This window comes from Eubalaena glacialis, chromosome 18 (genome assembly GCF_028564815.1).
Source record: "Eubalaena glacialis isolate mEubGla1 chromosome 18, mEubGla1.1.hap2.+ XY, whole genome shotgun sequence".
Classification (NCBI taxonomy): Eukaryota; Metazoa; Chordata; class Mammalia; order Artiodactyla; family Balaenidae; genus Eubalaena; species Eubalaena glacialis.
The window spans coordinates 27172606-27195693 of NC_083733.1; the positions used below are offsets into that span (position 1 = coordinate 27172606).

Below are 23088 nucleotides of genomic sequence, written 5' to 3' on the forward strand. Positions count from 1 at the left end.
GAAGTCCCAAGCACAAAATATTCTTATTGCTTGGTGCAGAGTGTTTGGTAAATTATCTTCTCTAAATGTGTTTCCTTTGCTTTGTGTTTCTTTAAGGAATCTCATACTGCTTTTATGAATACCTTTTCATAAAACATTTTTGAATGGAATTTTTAGTCATTTTGACATAAAGAATCTAGACCACTTTTCCTGATTCATAATTGGGATGCTTTTAGGGGAGATCTTTAGTTAATTAAGATTTTTTTAAAAAATAAATTTATTTATTTATTTTTGGCTGCATTGGGTCTTCATTGCTGCCCACGGGCTTTCTCTAGTTGCGGCGAGCAGGGTCTACTCTTCGTTGCAGTGCACGGGCTTCTCATTGCGGTGTCTTCTCTTGTTGAGGAGCACAGGCTCTAGGCGCACGGGCTTCAGTAGATGTGGCATGTGGGCTCAGTAGTTGTGGCTCGTGGGCTCTAGAGCACAGGCTCAGTAGTTGTGGCGCACAGGCTTAGTTGCTCTGTGGCATGTGGGATCCTCCCGGACCAGGGATCAAACCCCCACGTCCCCTGCATTGGCCAGAGGATTCTTAACCACTGCACCACGTGGGAAGTCCTTGTTAATTAAGATTGATATTTGGGATAATTGATTTATCTTTGCAACTTTGTTCCAAGGTAGTGGAATCTTACTGTAAAGACGAGGCACTAAGTGAAGCGTTATCTATTTGCCATATTGGGATGGGAGTGTTCGTTGGACTAAAGTAGGGGAAGAGAATTCCCCTTTACGTACTCACGTATTCACAAGTATGTTGTCAACTGAAAGGTAACTTGGAGTAGCTTGCTAGTAGAGCCAGTTTATTTTGAATATTAAGAATTTACCTTTCCAAGTCTCTTTGGAAATGCCAGAAAGATTTAGATGATTTTGAGTCTATAATTAGACCATCTTGATGGAACTTCAGCTTTAATATGGCTCTTTGGATAAAGCAATCAAAATATGTACACTTTTGTTCATTAAACTTTTTTTGGCTGCGTTGGTTCTTCGTTGCTGTGCGTGGGCTTTCTCTAGTTTCAGAGAGTGGGGGCTACTCTTTGTTGTGGTGCGCGAGCTTCTCATTCGTGGTGGCTTCTCTTGTTGCGGAGCACAGGCTGTAGCCGCGCGGGCTTCAGTAGTTGAGGCACGAGGGTCCTAGAGCGCGCAGGCTTCAGCAGTTGCTGCACGTGGGCTCAGTAGTTGCAGTGCGCGGGCTTCAGTAGTTGTGGCTCGTGGGCTCAGTAATTGTGGTGTATGGGCCTAGTTGCTCCACAGCACGTGGGATCTTCCCAGACCAGAGATCGAACCTGTGTCACCTGCATCGGCAGGCGGGTTCTTAACCACTGCACTGCCAGGGAAGTCCCTTTTCATTAAACTTTGAAATGCTTTTCCTTTTTAGAACCCAAGTTTGAATTTCAAGGAAGTAACTTACGAACTGGACCATCCTGGATTTCAAATTCGTGACAGTAAAGGACTTCATAATGTAGTGTATGGCATTCAGAGGGGTCTGGGTATGGAAGTGTTCCCTGTAGACCTCATATACAGACCTTGGAAACATGCAGAAGGCCAGGTAAGTGAACGATGTTTAGCTATAGAAGAGGCAAAGAATCATGGCTTAGATAGTGCCGTCTATCCATTGATTAAAATATTCTTTTAATGTAGAATTTGTTTTGCATTGCTCAGAAAAGCAGAGACTCTGATAAATTTTGAAGGAACATTATTATAATTTAGTACCAGTCAGACTCAGCTGAAGTGTAGCAATCAAACTGTTTTCCCAATGGTTTAATGATGTTTGTCTCCAGGGTCACCTCACCATGCACCTTTCATTTGTCTGACTTGTCTGTGGTTTTGAAAGATCGAATAATTAAGATTGTAAAGGGAAATTTCATTCTGATGAATGAGAATTAAGATTAAGATTGAGATTAGCCTAGTGAAAATGTTTCACATTTTTATAACATTCACAGTCATTTATGGTAGTAAGGACTTTTTTCTCTTGTTCCAGCTCTCCTTCATTCAGCATTCCCTTATAAATCCAGAGATCTTCTGTTTTGCCGACTACCCATGTCATACTGTTGCCACTGATATTCTGAAAGCACCACCAGAGGATGACAATCGAGAAATTGCCACATGGTAAACACTCTTCATCTAGCTTTTCTTGAAAGGGTCACTTATACTTTTTTGAATTATAAGATTAATAGTGAGCCAACTACGTAGTTAAAAGGTTTAAACGAAACAGCATTTTTAGTAAGCCTACTTACCCTAAATTTTTATATGGTAGGGTGTTGGTGGATGAAAATCTATATTTAGTCTCCTTATCACTAGATACATCTTTCCTCTTGTAATGTCTGCCATTGTATATTTTCTGTAACAAATCAAATGTTAGAAGGAGGTTTTTACTTCTCCCTTAATGTTAAATCCCTTTCTTCTCTCTGTAGATTTGCTTGCTTGCTTTCTTTTGTAAGTGACTCAAAATGGCCAATGCATGACATCTAAAACTTTAAGCTGAATTACCTATTTTCTCTGAGTTTCAATTCAAAATTTCTGCTGGAGAATCTGACTGGCTCAGTTGGTTTCTTCTGGAACTAACTCCTCTCTGGGGATGTGAGATAAGGATGGTAAAAGTACTTCCATCACAGTTATAATACACCCACAGCTATGCAGAGGGGGCATGGACTGGATTGGTCCCCAAAGACATCTACTTTATAATGTTTCTTCCATTTTTTCCAACCATACTCCCCTGGGACACATCTTATAAAACAAAGGATGATGGTAAACTTCCTGTAAAGGGCTTTGCAGGCCAGATGGTCTCTGTAGCAACTACTTAACTCTTTAATTGTAGCACAATGTAAATATGGGTGTGGCTCTGTTCCAACAAAACAGTATTTACAAAAATAAGCAGTGGGTGAGATTTGGCTTGTGGATGTAGTTTGCTGATCCCTGTTCTGAAAGATTGACCGAAGCAGTGGTTTGTTCTGAAGTGTGTCCTTTCCCCAGATGCTAGCCAACATTGGATGTACAGGATTGGTTTTTTTTTTTTTTTCTCCTGTTAAGTCTAATGTTTACGGCAGTATGTCTTCATTTTATTTTATTTTAACAGATAAAGGCCTCTTTCCATTTTATAAAATTGAAATGTCATATACATTTAATAATTCCTTAATGTGGCTATATATTCAGGTTTCCCTAATTGTCTCAAGAATGCCTTTTAACAGTTTGTATGATTGAGAGTCCAAACAAGGTCCACATAGTTTCTTTTATGCTGTAAGTCTTTCTTCTTCCTCTTTTTTTTTTTCCTTAAATATAATTCTTGGCCATCGGTTTAATGGAGAAGTAGGATCAGTTATCCTGTAGTCTACCCTGTGGTATGGGGTATCTGTTTCCTCATGGTCTTTAATTTGATCCCTATCCCCATAGTTTTCATGGACTAAGGGTAGCAAAACCTTGAGGCTTGATTGAAGTCAACCACGTTTAGCTTCTTGGGGCAAGAATAATTCATAGGGGGCATTGTGCACCTAAGTAAAAACTTGGTGTTACCAAAGTAAGTGTTTGGGCTTTTTTTTTTTAATTGAAGTATAGTTGATTTACAGTGTTGTGTCAGGCTGTATTTTTATGTAGAATTTTTCTTGTGTATAATTATATCTATATTTGTGTTGGATTTTTGACTGTTTCTAAACTGCTATTATTTGTTTTTATTTTGCACTCTAATCACAAAAGTTATTGATGGTAACTCTTTGGTAAGGCGGTCCATGGTTATGCACATGATCAGTCGTGTCTGCTGTCCTTCATCATGTATTCTCTTAATTTGGACTGCCTTTGAAATTAGTTTGAAAGCATACCAGCATTATATATTTGAGATGAACAGCACCAATTTAAATATTTTTCAAATATTAAAAGATGACAACAACTTGGTTTTGTCTTGATAGCTGGTATCACTTATTTGGAAAATGAATTTTGTGTACTTAGATTTTCATTGATAGAGTATCTTACTTCCATTCTTGTTAGGAAGAGCTTGGATTTGATTGAATCTCTGCTGAGGCTCGCAGAGGTAGGGCAATATGAGCAAGTCAAACAACTCTTCAGCTTCCCTATCAAACACTGTCCAGACATGCTGGTATTGGCCTTACTACAAATCAACACTTCCTGGCACACCTTGCGCCATGAACTCATCTCCACTCTGATGCCGATTTTCCTTGGAAACCACCCTAACTCAGCTATAATTTTGCACTATGCATGGCATGGGCAGGTAAGATATGACCATTTCTTTGTCTTAATAACTGACATTCTTTTTTTTTTTAATTTTTATTGGGATATAGTTGATTTACAATGTTGTGTTAGTTTCAGGTGTATAGCAAAGTGAATCTGTTATTACATATACATGTATCCACTCTTTTTCAGATTCATTTTCCATATAGGCCATTACAGAGTATTGAGTAGAGTTCCCTGTGCTATACAGTAGGTCCTTATTAGTTATCTGTTTTATAGTGTGTATATGTGAATCCCAATCTTCCAGTTTATCTCCCCCCACCCCATAATGGACATTCTTTCTTTCTTTTAATTTGGCTGTGCTGGGTTTTAGTTGCGGCACGTGGGATCTTTAGTTGTGACATGTGGGGTCTTAGTTGTGGCATTGGGGGATCTAGTTCCCTGACCAGGGATCAAACCCAGGCCCCCTGCATTAGGAGCATGGAGTCCTAACCACTGGACCACCAGGGAAGTCCCGACATTTCTTTTTTTATTAATTTCTATTGGAGTATAGTTGCTCTACAATGTTGTGTTAGTTTCTGCTGTGCAGCAAAGTCAATCAGTTATATGTATACATATAGCCACTCTTTTTTATTTTTTTAAATTTATTTTAATTTTTGGCTGTGTCGGGTCTTCGTTGCTGTGCGTGGGCTTTCTCTAGTTGTGGTGAGAGGTGGCAACTCTTCGTTGCGGTACGTGGGCTTCTCATTGCTGTGGCTTCTCTTCCTGCGGAGCATGGGCTCTAGGCCTGCGGGCTTCAGTAGTTGCAGCACGTGGGCTCAGTAGTTGTGGCTCACGGGCTCCAGAGCACAGGCTCAGTAGTTGTGGCGCACGGGCTTAGTTGCTCCGCGGCATGTGGGATCTTCCTGGACCAGGGCTCGAACCCGTGTCCCCTGCATTGGCAGGCAGATTCTCAACCACTGCGCCACCAGGGAAGCCCTATCGACTCTTCTTTAGATTTCCTTCCCATTTAGGTCACCACAGAGCATTGAGTAGAGTTTTTGTACAGTAGGTTCTCATTAGTTATCTGTTTTATACATAGTAGTGTGTATATGTGAATCCCAATCTCCCAGTTCATCCCACCCCACCCTCCCCTTCCCCCCTTGGTAACTGCAAGTTTGTTTTCTACATCTGTGATTCTATTTCTGCATAATTGACATTCTTTTGATGATGTTCACCTAGAGAAATTGTCAATCTTGGAATTTTGACACTCTGAAAAAGTCACACTTCTATAAAACTTATTTTATCTTTTAGCATCATGTGGGTATTAAAGTATAAAACTTGAAAGAGCAAGGAGGCAAGACAATTAAAAAAAAATCAGTATTATGAAAGGTCTGTATTGCTAGTGTACCAGTATCCTTTCGATAGCAGTAAAGAGCTTAATCATTTATCATAGAACCAGAAGGTTCTCATTTCACTTTTTAACAGTAAATGGAAGAAGATCATAAAACAGTTTGACATAATTTTGTTTTATCCAAATCCAGCATTTAAATTTTATTTTGGTTCCTGCTGAGATTTCAAGGCCTTGTGCTCCTGCCCCACCCCTTACCAATTTTGTAGAATGTATTTGACAAATACTCTTTCGTCCATTGATTCCTCCTCCTCCCCCCTGATAGCCTACATTTTAAATAAAGATATATGTAGAAGCTTTAAGTTTTTCTTGCTTTTTGCAGTCATCTTCCCCTTTATATCAAGTGCCCCTTCCCTTTTTAAGATATTCCTGCTGTAGTTTGTTATAAACAAGTGCTTTTAAAAATTCAGGTAAGACTTTATAAATGAAAAACATTAGCCTTGGTTGCATGCCTTTCAGTCAGACCAACTCCATTTCTAGAGACTCAAATCACATGATAGACAGTAATGTTTATCAAACATTTAACCAAAAGTTTGTAGCCCAGACATTCTTAGGCTTTTCTCACCACATCTGTGAGGTGGAAAGGGCAGAGTGGAAGGACTTGTATCTCCACTCCTGGTTAGATAGTGTTTCACTAGGACTTTCTGTCAGTCTAAGACAGTTGCTAGAAAGTGATTTAGACAGTGATAGTAATTGCCTTGCTGTTGCTTCTGTGAGAAACATTTTCTAAATTACCATTCAACTGCACACCTTTAGATCAGTCTTCAAAGACAGGCTGTTTTCTGCTAAAAAAAGAAATTGGATAATTATAAAAAATGAGCATGATCATTTGTGAAAATAGCTAGATTTGGAATGTACAAACTCTAGTCCCAGAAATACTGATAAAATACTACCCTGTGCAGCATGAGAGATGATTACCTTAAACTGTTTTGTTTTTATAGGCCAGTGATTTGTGATTTAATTTAAGGGATCATCCTTAATGATGATCCCTTGATGCATCCTCATATTCTTATCATACTTCGGCTTTGAAAATGTATAGGCAGACTTTTATAGGACAAATAAATTTGTTGTATGTGACTATATGACCCCAGGGTTTTGGGGTAGGCTTCATTTGGGAAATATGGAAAAAACTGCTTTCCTACAAAAAAAAAAAGTCACTGTAATCAACGCTTGAGGCTTGAGCTTTGTTGTCTGCACTGATACACCTCAGTTTTACATAAATACAAGTAAAATCAGCATTTACAATAGCATTTGCAACAGCCTATCAAAATGGTCAGTGGTATTGCTATTTAACCCTCCTTTTTCTTTTCTTAGGGACAGTCTCCCTCAATCCGCCAACTTATCATGCATGCAATGGCAGAATGGTACATGCGAGGGGAGCAGTATGACCAGGCCAAATTGTCTCGAATACTTGATGTGGCCCAGGACTTGAAGGTGAGCTTTGAGGGACAGATTAACGGTTTTTAAAATAACATTTTTGTGTAACATAGGTGCTTTAGGAATAAGTCACATGTAACTAACTCTTAGCTAGAATGGTTGAGATTTAGAATTTTTCCTTGTATGTAGAAAGAGATTGGAAGAAGAGTGGTTTTAGAAATGTAAAAATGTTTTCATTTACATTTCACTGAATTTTGTTTGGTCTTCTGTGATATTTGTAAGGCTGTTTTAAAGCAAGTGATAATTGACCTCAGATGTAATCTGTGAGATACAATTTTAGAGAAACTGGTTGGCTTTCAACCCTTTTGCAGATTTCATTAACAAAAGGGGTCTTTTCATTAGGGTCTTTTGACAGATAGTCTGATTCTTGATGTCTTTGATCACTGGTAATGGTGTTGTAGTTGTACTTAGGTTAGAGTAAGCCTGAGTTTAGATTTTTAAAAATGGGTAAGGATAATTTTTCACGCTTTTGTGTTTTGCTTTGCTTTAGGTTAAATTATTTGAAAAAACACAGGGTAAAGTTTATTTTGAAGGTAAAGTCATGTGTTTGTCTTTGAAATGTGATCTTATTTTAAGTAGGGACAAGTGTTACTTACCATTGATTTCTACTAAGCTGTTTAAAAAATTATGACTAAGAAAATATTAGCAGTATGTTTTATTTAGACTTGTTTGTGAAAATAAAAACTGGAAACAGAAAATAGGACAGAAAAGTCACTCAGTTGCTTGACTCGTAGTTTCTAATATCCTTTTTCTTTAGGCCTTGTCAATGCTGCTAAATGGTACTCCATTTGCCTTTGTTATTGACCTTGCTGCACTTGCTTCACGTCGTGAATACCTCAAACTTGACAAGTGGCTCACAGATAAAATTCGAGAGCATGGAGTAAGGATTTGTCTGTTTATTACTGCTTTTAATTTTTGATGGTCAAGATAGCTTAAGAAAGTGGCAATGAAGATGTTATTGTATTCTGGATTTTAGTCGTAGTGCTTAGTCTTATCTGAAAGCAATTAATGATGAATTTCAAATACAGAGAGACTTTCTCTTTTCCAGGAGCCTTTTATCCAGGCTTGTATGACTTTTTTAAAGAGACGGTGTCCTTCTATTTTGGGTGGACTTGCACCAGAGAAAGATCAGCCCAAAAGTGCTCAACTTCCTCCAGAAACTCTGGCGACAATGTTGGCCTGTTTACAAGCTTGTGCAGGGTAAGAAGAGCATGCTTGAAAATGACTGTTTAATATTGGAATTGGATTGAATGGATAATTGTTGATTTGAGGAAAAGGGGTTGAACGATTAAAAGTGACAGCATCTAAGGTAATCCAGTGGTTTTTAAGTCCAAAGTACTATATATAGTACATAAAATATATATGAGATCTGTTTGAGTTAATTTTTTTGTATGTGGTGTGAGACAGGGTCCCAAATGCATAGTTTTGCATGTGAATATTCATTTGTCCTAACACCACTTGTTGAAGAGACTGGTCTGTCCCTGTGGAATTGATCTAAAAGATCAGTTACACATAATAATATGAGTTTGTTTTTGGGCTCTTAGTTCTATTCCATTGATCTTGTCTATCCTTATGCCAGTACCACACTGTCTTGATTACTGTCGCTTTTTAGTAACTTTTAAAATTGGGAAGTGTGAGTTCTCCAACTTTGCTTTACTTTTTCAAGATTGTTTTGGTCATTCTGCGCCCCTTGAATTTTCATAAGAATTTTAGGGTCATCTTATCAATTTCTGCAAATAAATTACATAGCCCAGTGAGATTTTGATAAGGATTATGTAGAATCTTTAGATCATTTGGGGGGATAGTGCTATTTTAACAATACTAAGCCTTCCAATTCATGAATCTGAGATATTTACCCATTTCTTTAGGGCTCTGATTTCTTTCAGTGATGTTTGCACTTCTCTTGTTATGTTTATTGTTAGGTATTTTGTACAAGTCATGAACCTCCAGTCTAAAGTTGGATAGAAGTGGTGAGAGCAGACAGCCTTATCTTGTTCCTGATTTAGGAGGAAAGTATCCAGTGTTTCAGAATTAACTATGATGTTAGCTGTGGGTTTTTTATAGTTATATTTCACATTGAGGGGGGTTTCCTAGTTAGTTTGTGTGTGGGGGGGTGTGTGTATGTGTGTGATGGGTTTGGTTTGGTTTGGTTTGACTTGGTTGCGCCTCAAGCCACACGGGATCCTAGATCCCTGACCCAGGGATGGAACCTGTGCCCCCTGCAGTGGAAGTTCAGAGTCTTAACCACTGAACTGCCAGGGGAGTCCCTGTTTGGTGTTTTTTCGTTAAAGCATTTTGTCAAATGTTTCTGTCTGCGTCTATTGAGATGATCATGTGGTTTTTGTTTTTTATTCTATTGGTGTGGTATATTATGTTAATTGATTTTTTGGATGTTAAAAAACCTTGCCTTCCTGGGATAAATCTCACTTGGTCTTTGTATACACTTCCTTTTTATATGCTGCTGAATTCAGTTTGCTAGTATTTGGTGAGCATTTTTGTGTCTGTATTCCTAAGGGATATTGTTCTGTAGTTTTCTTGTGTTGTCTTTGGCTGGTTTTGGTATCAGGATAATATTGGCCTCATATAATGAGTTGATAAGTGTCCAGTCTTCTAATTTTTGTGAGAAGGTTTGGTGTTAATTCTTTAAATGTTCCATAGAATTCAGTGAATCCCTCTGGTCTTGGGCTTTTTCTTGTGGGTAGATGTTGTTTACTAATTCAGTATCTCTACTTGTTATTGCTGTGTTGAGATTTTCTGTTTCTTCTTGAGTTAGATTCAGTAGTTTGTGTCTTTCTAGGAATTTGTCTATTTCATCTAGCTTATCTAATTTGTTAGCATACGATTGTTTTATACCATACCCCATAATCTTTGTTGGTTCTGTAATGTTGGTAGTAATGTCCTCTCTTTCAATTTCTGGTTTTAGTAATTCAAGTCTTCCATTTAGTTTATTGCAGCTCTAAACTTTATTATTTCCTTCCTTCTGCTTATTTTGGGTTTAGTTTGAACTTTTAAAAAATTTATTAATTGGAAGGTTAGGTTTTTTTATGCTAACATCTTTGTCATGTTATATAATTATCATTTATGTTTTGTGGTGAGAACAATTAAGATCTAGGCTCTCAGCAACTTTGAAGTTTATAATAAAGTATTGTTGACTCTACACATTACTGAAAGTGGGGTACAGAAGCCTCCAGCTATATTTTTGAATTATCTATTTCTCCCTTTAATTCTCCCTTCATATGTTTTGGGACTCTGTTTTGAAGTGTGTGTATGTGTATAATTGTTATGTCTTTCTGTTGGATTGGCCTTTTTATTATTGTAAAGTATCTTTGTCTATTAATTTTTTTCTTAAAGGCTGTCTTGTCTGAAATTAGTATAGTCATTGTAGTTCTCTTTCGGTTAAGGTTTGCAAGGCATACCTTTTTTCATTTTTTACTTTCAAGTTATATGTGTTTTTTAAAAATCTAAAGTGTGTCTCCTTTAGACAGCATATGATTGGATTATTTTTTTAAAATCCATTTTGACCATTTCTGCCTTTTAATTGGAGTATTTAATTTATTTACATTTGACATAATTACTGCTAAGGTAGGATTTATCCATGCTCTTTTGCTGAGTTTTTCTATATGTCGTATGTCTTGTTTTGCATCTCCATTCCTCCATTACTGCCTCCTTTAGTGTTTTTTTGTTTTGTTTTGTCTTTTGTTTGTTTATTTATTTATTTATTTATGGCTGCGTTGGATCTTCGTTGCTGCGTGCGGGCTTTCTCTAGTTGTGGCGAGCGGGGGCTACTCTTCGTTGTGGTGTGCGGGCTTCTCATCGCGGTGGCTTCTCTTGTTGCGGAGCATGGGCTCTAGGCGCGCGGGCTTCGGTAGTTGTGGCGTGCGGGCTCAGTAGTTGTGGCTCGCGGGCTCTAGAGGGCAGGCTCAGTAGTTGTGGCGCATGGGCTTAGTTGTTCTGCAGCATGTGTGATCTTCCCAGACCAGGGCTCGAACCCATGTCCCCTGCATTGGCAGGCGGATTCTTAACCACTGGACCACCAGGGAAGTCCCCTCCTTCAGTATTAAACAGATACTTTCTAGTGTATCATCTTAATTTCCTTGCTGTTAACTTTGACATGTTTTTGAGTTTTTTTTTCCTTTGGGTATTAAAATTAACATTTTTAACTCAAAAAAATGTAGTGCCAGTTAACACCAACTGAATTTCAGTAAGATGCAAAAATTTCTTCTAAACAGTTCTGTTCCTTTCCTCCTTCAAAGTGCTGCTATTGTCAAATAATATCTTTATACGTTGTGTGCCCATCAAAAGATTTGATGTTATTGTTTAATGTAATAATTGTCCTTTAAGCCAAGTAGGAGATAAAAAGATTATAAGCAAAAAATACAATCATAATGTGTTTTATATTTACCTATGTCCCTTTACGGGTGCTCTGTTTTTTCATACAGATTCAGGTTACTGTATAGTGTCTTCATTTCAGCCCAAAGGGTTTCTATTATTTCTTTCCTTTTTTTTTTTTTTAAATATTTATTTATTTACTTATTTATTTATTTGGTTGTGCTGGGTCTTAGATGCGGCTCGTGGGCTCCTTAGTTGCGGCATGCAAACTCCTAGTTGCGGCACGCATGTGGGATCTAGTTCCCTGACCAGGGATCGAACCCAGGCTCCCTGCATTGGGAGCGCGGTGGAGTCTTAACCACTGTGCCACCAGGAAAGTCCCTCTGTTATTTCCTATTAGGGCAGGTCTGTTAGCAATGAATTACCTCAGCTTTTGTTTATCTGAGAATATCTTAATTTTTCCTTTATATTTGAAGGATAGTTTTGTCAAATAAAGGATTTCTGATTGACATTACTTTTTCTTCAACACTTTGAATATGCCATCCCGCTGCTTTCTGGCTTCCATCGCTATTAATTTTTTTCAAGGCTCCCTTGTATATGATAAGTTGCCCCTCTTGCTGCTGCTAAGATCTTTTTCTTTCAACAGCTTGATTATGTTGTTTCTAGGCATGGATTTCTTTGAGCTTATATTACTTGGAATTCGTTGAGCTTCTTGGATGTGTAAATTAATAATTTTCATCAAATTCGGAAAGTTTTCAGCCATTTTATCAACAAGTACTCTTTCTACCCCTTTCTATCTCCTCTCATTATGTTTTGTTGGTACCCTTGGTAGTGTTGTGCATGTCTCAGTCTGTGTTTATTTTTTTTCCCTTTCAGTTTTTCAGTCTTTATTGGACTATCTTCAAGTTCTTGGATGCTTTTTACCTGCTTGAATCTGCGGTTGGGAACCCGTAGTGAAGTTCTCATTTCAGTTATTTTACTTTTTTCTTTTTAAATTTGTATTGATACACTCTTTTATGAGACATCTTTTTCAAACTTCCTGTAGTTGTTTTTTTGTTGTTGTTGTTAATTGTTTATTTATCAAGAGATGCTATTCCTTAGCCCAGATATTAGTAGTTCATAGTTTCATAGTTCAGGAACACAGGTAAGTGACAAACTTCCATAGAACTCAACCCAAAGAAATTGTTTATATTCCAAAATCACTTCACACTCTGAAAGATACCAGCCTTCCTCATCTCCTCAAAATCATTTATGGAACCATAATTTCCGTAGAAGTCTGCATAGGCCTTCTTTCTTGGTTCAGCCACAGCAAACTTATAGAAAGCTGCAATTCCCAAGGAGATAATGAATGCTCCAGCAATATGAAATCACAGACGCTTGGCCAGAAGGCCACGCATCTGAGGTTTTGTCAAAGAACTGGAAGCCGTGGTAGTTTTTCTCCTTGACAGCTCAACAACGATGTCCTTCCAGACAGGTGGAGAAATGGCTCTGTAGTTCTTTTGACTTTTTTTTTTCTTTGAACATAGTTAAAATAGCTGATTTAAAGTCTTTGTCTGGTTAAGTCCAACATCTGTTCTTCCTGAGGGACAGTTTCTCTTGATAGCATTTTTTCCCTACGTACGGGCCATGCCTTCTTTGTGTGTGTGCGCGTACGCGTGTGTGCGTGTGTTGCATGTCTTATAATTTGTGGTCGAAAACTGGAAAGTTTAAATAATGTGGCAATTCTTGAAATCAGATTTTACCCCCACACAAGCATTTTTTGTTTTGTTATTGCTCTTTTCTGAACGAATTCAGTAATGTCTGTATTCTTTGTCATCTTTGGTCACTGAAATCTCTGTTTGGGTAAGCCTTGTGTTCAGCTAAGATTGGAGGTTTTCTTAAACTCTGGAATCAATAAGCTATCCTTTACCCTGTGATTCTGTGTGCATGTTTAGGCACATCTTTAGCACTAAGCCAGTCTCTTGACAACTCCACTTTAGTATTCACTTGCTTCTTAGGCAGAGCCTGAAGGTTCGCTTGAGGTGAGAACTTGGACCTTCTCAGGTATTTCATGGGAATGGCACAGCCTTAGATGTTAGCACAGCTCTACACATACCTCAGGCTTTCTTGATTCCTGGTAAAATGTGGGGGGTTTTCAAAGCTCCACCCATGGGAATCTCATTTCCTAAGTTTCCCTTTTAAACTTTTTGGTTAGCCTGTTGTTTGCTCGAACTGTTACCTTCTACCTCAGGTAGCCAGGAAGTTAAAACAATTACCTTTAAAATGTTTTCTGCAAATACTGCATGGGGAAAAGGCTGTTTGCCCTGGGTCAGTTCTTAGGTCCAATAAAGACAACCTGGCCATTGTGGTCTCACAGGGAATCCTCAGAGAGGTGAAATAATGACATTTCTCTGAGAATGAAGCTTTGAAGATGTTTCAACCCAGTTCTGAGCCCTCTCATCTGGTGGCTCTCAGGCTGCTGGTTTTCACTGTGATTGTGTGTTTTCAGTCCTGAGGGGAGCATAGGAGGAGGGCAAATTAGGACGCCATAAAGCTTGCTGTTCTTACAAAGATCTAATCATCTTTCCGGAGTAAAAATTCCCTTTTTTGTTTTTTTTGGTTTTCTTTTTGGCCACATCTGTGCGACTTGTGGAATCTTACTTCCCTGACCAGGGATTGAACCTGGGCCCCGTCAGTGAAAGCTGCAAGTCCTAACCACTGGACCGCCAGGCAGTTCCCTCCCTTGAGTGTTATAAAGCCTTTTGGTTAATTTCTAGAGTTCTGAAAAAGTTGATTCCTGCAATTTTTTTTTTGCTAGTTGCTTTTATGGAGGAGAGAATATTTGGAGGTCTTTTACTCCACCATCCTCAGTTATGTCCTGTCCTGTGTATTTTTTTTTGTAAGTTCTGAAGCATAATAAAATGAATACCTGTGATTCTTCTTGCAACTTAAATGACAACATGACCAGTACTTTTGAAGTTACCTTTGTCTTCCAATGATGTTTCCTTAACTCTTCCACATAGAGCTTGAATTTTATTTTGCCCTAATCCTTGCTTTAAAAAATATTTCCCCATGTATATCTCTAAACCAGTGGTTCTCAACCAGGGATGATTTTGCTTCCTTAAAGTCATTTGACATTGTTTTTGATTTTCATAATTGGAGAAAAGTGTGCTACTGGTATATAGTGAGTAAAGCCCAGGGATGCTGTTAAATATCTTACAAGGCATGGGAGCGCCTCCCACAATGAAGAATTATACAGTCCAGAGTGCTAATAGTGCAACAGTTGAGAAACCCTGTTATATAAGTTCTAAGTGTTCTAAAATTTTAAGTTTTAAAGTTTGGCCCCTCGCATTTATATATTTTAATCCATCTGGAATTGAATATTCTCTTGGAAATTTAAGTGCATATTAAAATTGGAAAAAATATATTGGATTTATGTATAGGGAGATAGTTTACCTAACTCCCGGTTTCAGTTTCTTTTGTTGATTTATTAGAAATTCCCATCTTGAAGTAATGAAATAATGCGTGTAAAGTATTCAGAGTCTATACCATTAAAAGTAAATAAATGCCAAAGAAGGAAAGTTCTTCCAGTAATAAATATAGAAGTAATTGCAGTGGAGTTAAAACTTAAGTGGATGCTAAAAGTAATGAGTGAATATTTGAGGAACAGGATAATTACATAATTTCATGGTATTTCCCCACAAATCACTTAATAATCACAAAGAGGAAAGGTAGTAACTTTACAGTAGAGAAATCTGGCATATACCACATTAAGTTATTGGTCAGGAGATCACCAGCTCATTTCTACACGATGTGCCTCATGATAAAATGCATTGAGAAGAATGTTGTGTAAGTTACATGGTAGTCCTGCCATCAGTGCATCTGAAGTACAAAGTAGCAGACAAACACAAATCAAGGGACATTGTATTAAAAAACTGACTTGGTTTTCAAATCAAGTTTAAGAAAGAGAAGTAAAAGTTGATGAATTCTTCCAGTTAAAGAGGGACTTCCCTTCCAATGCAGGGGATACGGGTTTGATCCCTGGTCGGGGAACTAAGATCCCACAGTGCCGCAGGGCAACTACAGAGCCCACGTGCTGTGGATCCCATGCACCACAACTCCAGAGCCCACGTGCTCTGGAGCCCGCGCACCACAGTGAAAGATCCTGCGTGCAGCAACTAAAACCCTACGCAGCCAAAAATAAATAAATAAAATAAAATGGTTTCTGTTAAAAAAAAAAAAATAAGCTAAAGAGACATGACAGCTCAATGCAATGGATCGGATTCTGATCCAAGGGGAAAATAGCATTGAGGACATTATGGGAACAACTGATGTAATTTGAACCTTGGCCTGTCCTTGTTAAACTTGTGTTAAACTTCCGGATCATTATTTTACAAGGTTATGTAAGAAAATGTCCTTGTTCTTAGAAAACAGGTAGTAAACTATTTAGGGATAAAAGATACATGATGTATCTAACCTAAAAATGTTTGGGAGAGAGAGTAGTATAGAAAGAATGGTTAAATAAATAGGGCAAAATGTAACTAATTGGTGAGTGAAGCATTTATGGGAGTTCCTTGTAGTAGTGTAGCGTCTTTTAAGTTTGGAATTTGTCAGTTATGACAAGTTCTTCTGAAATAGTAAGAATAATATTTTAATTAACCATATTTTATCAATCCTAGGACACCCAGTTTTTAATATTTTAACATCTCTGAAATGATGATGCATCTCATTGGTGACCTCTTACAGTTAGAATTAACCCAGTTATTTTCTTTTTGTGTAATGTGTAAAATAATGGTGTGGCTTACAATTGAAGGCATCTTGTATTTAATACAATATGATAATTACTATCTATTACTAGTAGCCATTAACATGGCATAGGTGTCTTTGGAATGGTTTCTTTTTTAATTTAAAGGGTTTTTTTGGTTTGTTTTCATAGATACGGTTCCGTACTTAAAAATTCTAAAACAGTATATTCAGTGAAATTTTCCTTGAACTGTTACCCCCACCTTGTTCTTTTCTTCGCCTGTAGTTAACCATTTTTGTTTATTTTGTGGGTTATCTCTGTGTTAGAAAAGTATATATTTTCCTCTTTCCGGTAGAAAAGGTAGTATATTATATACTTATTGCACTATGCTTCTTTCATTTGATCATATATCCCAGAGTCCAGGCCATAAAATTATAGTTTCCTTATTCCTAGTAATTACTCTGTAGTACTCCACTGAATAGATGTTTTGTGCCTTAGTAAAATCAGTACCCATTGGTAGATATTCTGTTTATTCCACTCTGTGTCACAAATAATGTTGCAACGAATAGCATTTTGCATCCATCATCTTTGCCAGTGTATATTTGGGCCCACCAGAAGTGGAATTGTTAGGTTAAAGGGAAATGCATGTGTAATTTTGTTAGGTGCAAAATTTTTCTCCATAGCAAGTTCTCCTTTTAGTATAACCAGAGGCAGTTGGTCTATTTCCCCATTGCCTTGTAGCTAATCTGAAAGATGAAATATGCTATCTCCATGAAGTTTTTTTAACATGAAGTTTTAATTGCAGGGGAGGTGGGTATTTTTAACCCAGATACATAGAGGCTAGAGACAGCTACTCATGTTCTTCTATTTGAAATACCTTTTGGAAATTAATGGTTTTACTACTTACTACTAAGTTAAATAAGTAGACCCACACCTTTAGGAGTTGACATCTCTCTTTTCTTTTCCATGGTCTGTAATATTTTTCTCCCTTGCTTCAGTGGATGAAAAAATAACTCATTGTTCATTGTCATTTGTAGTCCATATTTTTTATTTTTATTGAATATCCTTGATTTACAATATTATATGTCACAGGTGTACTAAGTCACAATTTTTAAAGGTTATGCTTCATTTATGGTTATTATAAAATACTGGCTGTATTTCTTGTATTGTACAATATAACCTTGTAGCTTATTTTATACATAATAGTTTGTACCTCTTGATCCCCTGCCCCTACATTGCCCCCTCCCTCTAGTCCATATTTGAACCACTCATTTTTTTCATGTTGGCAAAAATAAAAAAATTGTAGATTTTGATGTAGTGCTGTTTTTGTTGGCCACACCGCACAGCATGCGGGATCTTAGTTCTCCGACCAAGGATCGAACCCGTGCATCCTATTTGACATTTTAGAAGTCAGTCAATTCTGTATGTGCTTGCCAAATATAGTTACTGGCTATGTGTATGGCATTTTTATCTATACTTAAATAAAAGTCTTATTTTTGACTATGAGAACCTAGTCTAAAAATTGCTTACCTGTTTACTTTGATATGTCCAGATTTGGGCATAATTTTTGATGAAGTAGTTGAGGATATGGAATGTTTCTTACAGAGTAGTATTTCAAAATACATAGGCAACACTATACACAAGGCTTAATTTCAGAGGTGTAAAAAATATTTTCAAGAGAAAGCCAGTGCTCAGAAAATCCTGGTGATTAATGACAGGTGCAAAAACATGGGATATGGTGGAAATTTGGCCATAGGTTCCAGCAAGTTTTCTTTATTAGAAACCCCGATTTGTTTATTTAGGTGTTCTAGGGAATAATAAGTGACGTTTTTCACTTTCCATTTCTCTTAAGGAGTGTTTCTCAGGAATTATCAGAAACCATCCTCACCATGGTTGCCAACTGCAGTAATGTTATGAACAAGGCTAGACAGCCACCACCTGGAGTTATGCCAAAAGGACGCCCTCCTAGTGCTAGCAGCTTAGATGCCATTTCTCCTGTTCAGGTAAATGAACACTACACTTGGTACATGTCCATTTGTTCATAGACTTGGAATAGAATAAACTTCTACATCATCATTAATAATCTACTCAAAGGAAATTTTTGTCTGAATTTATTACATTTTAGATAACTGCATGTCTAGTATCCACTTAAAGGAGATCCGTAAATAGGCATTGTGGTTGAGAACAGATTTTAATCATTAAGTCAAAAGAACATGACTATGAGAGGAAAGATACAAAACAACTTATTTAGGGCTTCTTTTTAAAATAAGAATAACTTAGACTTGAGAAATAAGCACTGCCTTTGAACCTGATGTGTCTTGTTTGTAGCTTCACGGGCCAAGCAACAGTGCTAGAGCATAAGGACTTGTTATAACTGGGGCTCTTCAGCTCTCAACTGAACTGCTCTTTTAAAAACAAGGTACATTTAAGTTACTCCCTGACACCAACCACCCCCTTCTCTCTGGGAGCAACATATTCCGCTTCTATTTTCAGCTGCATTGAATGGCAGATTGGGGTTTATTTTAAGAAAAGAAAGAGCATTTAGTGATTCTTCAGTGACCACTTTATAAAAGGCATTTTGTGTATTATTTTCTGTAGTCACAAAGGTCTGAAATAATGTCACAAACTAAGAAGCTTAGAAGTGCAGTTATTAGATATTTTGTAAAATCTTTTGGTGAATAGTATACCTTGTTTTTTGTTTCTGTTTTTGTTTTGGGGTTTTTTTTTGTTTTGATTTTTTTTTATTTTTTAAATCAGAGCTGATCTCCTCCAACCCCAAGATTCTCAAATTTTGACTAGATATATTTGTTTTGACTAGATTTCTAATTTCTAGTGCTTTTATTGTGTTGAAAGTTAAATAACTTGCATTGAGAGATTTGTTTGTTTTAAAGGGGCTTACTGGAAATTTTAAGGACTGCTGTTTAGTAGTACAGCTTCAGAGAAATTCATCTGAAATGTTATTCTTGAAGTTTTATAGCCCTCATATTGTGGCTCTGGTTCTTTGGCAGGGGCTAACTCTTTAAACCTAATCCATCTGTGATATAATAAGAAAATGACTGGTACTCTTGATTTGGGGATTTAAGCATCATCAAGATTGTGTGTGGTTTTGCAGTTTACTTTATATAAAGCATTTGAAGAGCTGTTGCTAAAGATTGCTTTACCTGTGTCGTTTGTCTGCCTTTTCTTGAAGTATGTTTAATACGTTTTTATAATGTTTTTCTTTAGATTGACCCTCTTGCTGGAATGGCATCTCTTAGTATAGGTGGTTCAGCTGCCCCTCACACCCAGAGTATGCAGGGCTTTCCTCCAAATTTGGGTTCTGCATTCAGTACCCCACAGTCACCAGCAAAAGCATTTCCACCCCTTTCAACCCCAAATCAGACAACTGCATTCAGTGGTATTGGAGGACTTTCATCACAGCTTCCAGGTAAGGGGGTTGGTGGGTAGGGGTGCAGATTATTTGTAAGCCTCATCGTGCCTTAGTGTATATAAGGTGTTTTGGAGTCACTATGATAAAGGAAAGCTGCTTGAACTAAATCGTGAAAAATTGCTTTCATATCCAGAGTTGGGAAGAGAAAAACATTACATTAATTTAGTCAAATTGCAATGAGGATATTTGTACTTGTAAAGTTAGTTGAATTATTCAGTAAGGATTCTATTACCAGATGATAGTATAAATATTAAAAGTGTGTTAACCACATTCTGAAGAACTTAGGCTTAGATCAAAACTCATAGCTTTATGAATTACTCAAGGTTGGTATAATAAAGGTAGAATATTTCACACATCAGATTCAGGTATATGTTCTGCCTTTTTGCACCTACCTTGAAAATGATAGTAAATCCCTAAAACTTTTTCACGTATTTTGGCTTTTAACTTAATGTTGAAGTAAAGGTTACATTTTTCCCCCCCTAGTAACCACATGTTTCTCCTAAGCTATCTGAACCTTTTATTGCCAGAGTATAAGTTTAGAAATGTTGTAATAACTCTGTAACCTAGTTACCACTGAGTTAACAAAAGACCCTAATTTTTTAATTAATGTAAGTTTTTAATTAAAAACTTATATCTTTGATGTGAATAAAGTCAAGAATATGAGTAACGATAAGACTTCTGGCTGCCTTCGTTCTTTCTAGTAGGTGGTCTTGGCACAGGCAGCCTGACTGGTATAGGAACTGGGGCTCTTGGACTCCCTGCAGTGAATAACGATCCTTTTGTGCAGAGGAAACTGGGCACCTCTGGACTGAACCAGCCTACATTCCAGCAGAGTAAGATGAAACCTTGTAAGTGGTAGTGTTGTCTGTGATTGTGAAGTGTGACTGATGCATATAAAACTTGCATGTCCAATTTGTTCTCCCTAGAGTTATATGGACAAAGACATTGACTTATCTTAATATATTGTTAGTAGGGCCGTTGATATGCCTCCTAGATCAGTGGGAGTAAATTCGTACATTTAAATTATTAAAACAAAAATTTGAGGTATCATTCCACCTTTGATCCTGGATTGCCAGAACAAGGTGACAGTTAATAAGAGGTAGCATCCTTCGAGGTGTTATCCTAAAAGTAAGAAGTAAAGAGAAAAGACTTTCAGCAGTTTAAGTCTATGTATGTAAGTCTTATACTTATCCTAAAGATTTTTTAGTGTTTTTTTTTGTTTGTTTTTAAACAAATCAGGAGCAGCCAGGAGAATTTCAGATTTCTGTTTCAGCTTGGCAGTTTATAAAGTAAATAACTATATTTTATTTACTTTAATGTTTATTTTAATATAATAGCTTTATGATATATGTAGCCTTATAGTACACATAATTATTGCCATATATATGATGCTACAGAAACCAATTTTTTAAGTTTTAATCTCCTTTAGTATGTTATTTCAAAATCAGAGACGTCCTCTTTGTAAATACATAGGTATCATTGACTTATAAATATCCTTGTCATTGGGACTAAATATTCATCATACAAGGTTTGAAAGTATACCAAGTGACTTGAAAATGTTAGTGTGAAAGACTTGTCTGAATGTTATGTTTTGTAGCATGCGTTGTGTTTATATCAAGTGTCATGCACATGCATTGAGAATTCTTACATGTAGAAGGTGATTTTTTTTTTTAATAAAGTAGTAAAGATTTGTTAACCTCTAGTGAGGTTGTATTGAGGGTAAGTGCATTATGAATTTGAACCTAGTGAACTTTCATGGTGTGATAAATCCTTATGAAGAAAGTACTAGGGTAGGACTATGGTTGTAAGGCAGTTTTGTGAGAATCTTTTGTGTCCCTAGAGCACTTGAATATTGAAACTTGACCACTTAAAACACTTCACTTTATTTTTTCCTTAAAATTCAAACTATATTGGTCTCTCTGGCTGTGCTTTATGTGGGGGAGTGAAGGAAGAGCCTAAATGCCCACTGGTTGCTTTTCTGTTTCTAACAGCGGACTTGTCTCAGGTGTGGCCAGAGGCAAATCAGCACTTTAGTAAAGAGATAGATGATGAAGCAAACAGCTATTTCCAGAGGATATATAATCACCCACCACATCCAACCATGTCTGTTGATGAGGTGAGTGTCTAGGACGATCTAATTCTTTATGGTTTAGGTAAATCTTAAATAAATGCCCTTTTCAAAGTGAAATCCCAACACAAAGTGTTTTGTTTTGTTTTGTTTTTTTAATTAATTAATTAATTAATTTATGGCTGTGTTGGGTCTTCGTTTCTGTGCGAGGGCTTTCTCTAGTTGTGGCAAGCGGGGGCCACTCTTCATCGCAGTGCGCGGGCCTCTCACTATCGCTGCTTCTCTTGTTGCCGAGCACAGGCTCCAGACGCGCAGGCTCAGTAATCGTGGCTCACGGGCCCAGTTGCTCCGCGGCATGTGGGATCTTCCCAGACCAGGGCTCGAACCCGTGTCCCCTGCACTGGCAGGCAGATTCTCAACCACTGCGCCACCAGGGAAGCCCCACAAAGTGTTTTGATATGTCTGTGCATCTTTGGAAACCTTAATATTTGTCTCAAGCTCAGTTTATTGTTAAATATTCTGCTTGACAATAAAGAATATTTGAGGAATGCTCTTAATAATGGTTTCCTTTATGTGTATATTATTTTTGTCTTGCTTTCTCCAGGTATTAGAAATGCTACAGAGGTTTAAAGATTCTACCATAAAGAGAGAACGAGAAGTATTTAACTGTATGCTAAGGAACTTGTTCGAAGAATATCGGTTCTTCCCCCAGTACCCTGATAAAGAGTTACATATAACAGCCTGCCTGTTCGGTGGGATAATCGAAAAAGGACTGGTCACTTACATGGCACTAGGTTTGGCCCTACGATATGTTCTTGAAGCCTTACGCAAGCCTTTTGGATCCAAAATGTATTATTTTGGGATTGCTGCACTAGATAGATTTAAAAATAGGTGAGTGGATAGGTTTCCTGTGAAGCTTCTCTTTTTTAATATAAGGAGAAACAGTAGCTTACTTTTCAGCTAATTCTTGCCATGCCTTATCATTATATGTATATTAACTAATCTTAATGACTATAAAGTAAAAGAGGAAGAAGTGAAGACAAATTCGTTACAATTGACAAATATGTGGTAGGAAAAGTATAAAATGAAATGGCAATTTTTTTAGTTTGTTTATTGAGGTATACTTTATATACGTAAAAGTCAGTATTTTAGGTGAACAGGTCTTTGAAGTTTGACAAATTCTAACAGTTGTATAACCACTGCCACCAACACCACAATCAAGATACGGAATATTTTCGTCACCCCCAAGAAGTTTTCTTATTCCCCCTTTGTAGTTAACTTTCCCTCAACATCTAACCCCTGGCAATCACTGATCTGATTTGTCTAGTTTTTCCAGAGTATTATTTAAATGGAATCATACACAATGTGTATGAGTCTGACTTGCACATAGCACGATGCTTTCGAGATTTATCCATGTTACTGCATGTTTCAGTAGTCTGTTTCTTTTTATTGCTGTGTAGTATTCCATTGTATGGGTTCATTAGCAAATTGTTTTTCTATTC

General features: G+C 37.2%; 1 protein-coding gene and 1 non-coding gene across 7 annotated transcripts in view; both read left to right on the top strand.

Moving 5' to 3' along the window:
- The window catches only part of CNOT1 (CCR4-NOT transcription complex subunit 1), a 102769-nt gene that overhangs the window by 47994 nt on the left and 31687 nt on the right, over positions 1-23088 (top strand). For 2 of the 6 annotated variants that reach the window (XM_061174221.1, XM_061174224.1), the window contains exons 11-21: positions 1409-1579; positions 2012-2139; positions 4009-4249; positions 6914-7033; positions 7794-7916; positions 8085-8236; positions 17941-18091; positions 19314-19515; positions 20220-20351; positions 21510-21634; positions 22191-22477. In XM_061174221.1, coding sequence (XP_061030204.1) covers positions 1409-1579; positions 2012-2139; positions 4009-4249; positions 6914-7033; positions 7794-7916; positions 8085-8236; positions 17941-18091; positions 19314-19515; positions 20220-20351; positions 21510-21634; positions 22191-22477 — 1832 coding nt within the window. Of the gene's footprint in view, positions 1-1408; positions 1580-2011; positions 2140-4008; positions 4250-6913; positions 7034-7793; positions 7917-8084; positions 8237-17940; positions 18092-19313; positions 19516-20219; positions 20367-21509; positions 21635-22190; positions 22478-23088 lie in introns of all 6 variants that reach the window. The other 4 variants (XM_061174220.1, XM_061174223.1, XM_061174219.1 and 1 more) reach the window with 2 other exon arrangements.
- LOC133079199 (small nucleolar RNA SNORA50) lies at positions 18380-18515 on the top strand. Its single transcript, XR_009698082.1, has one exon. It is a non-coding gene; the product is annotated as a small nucleolar RNA SNORA50 (small nucleolar RNA).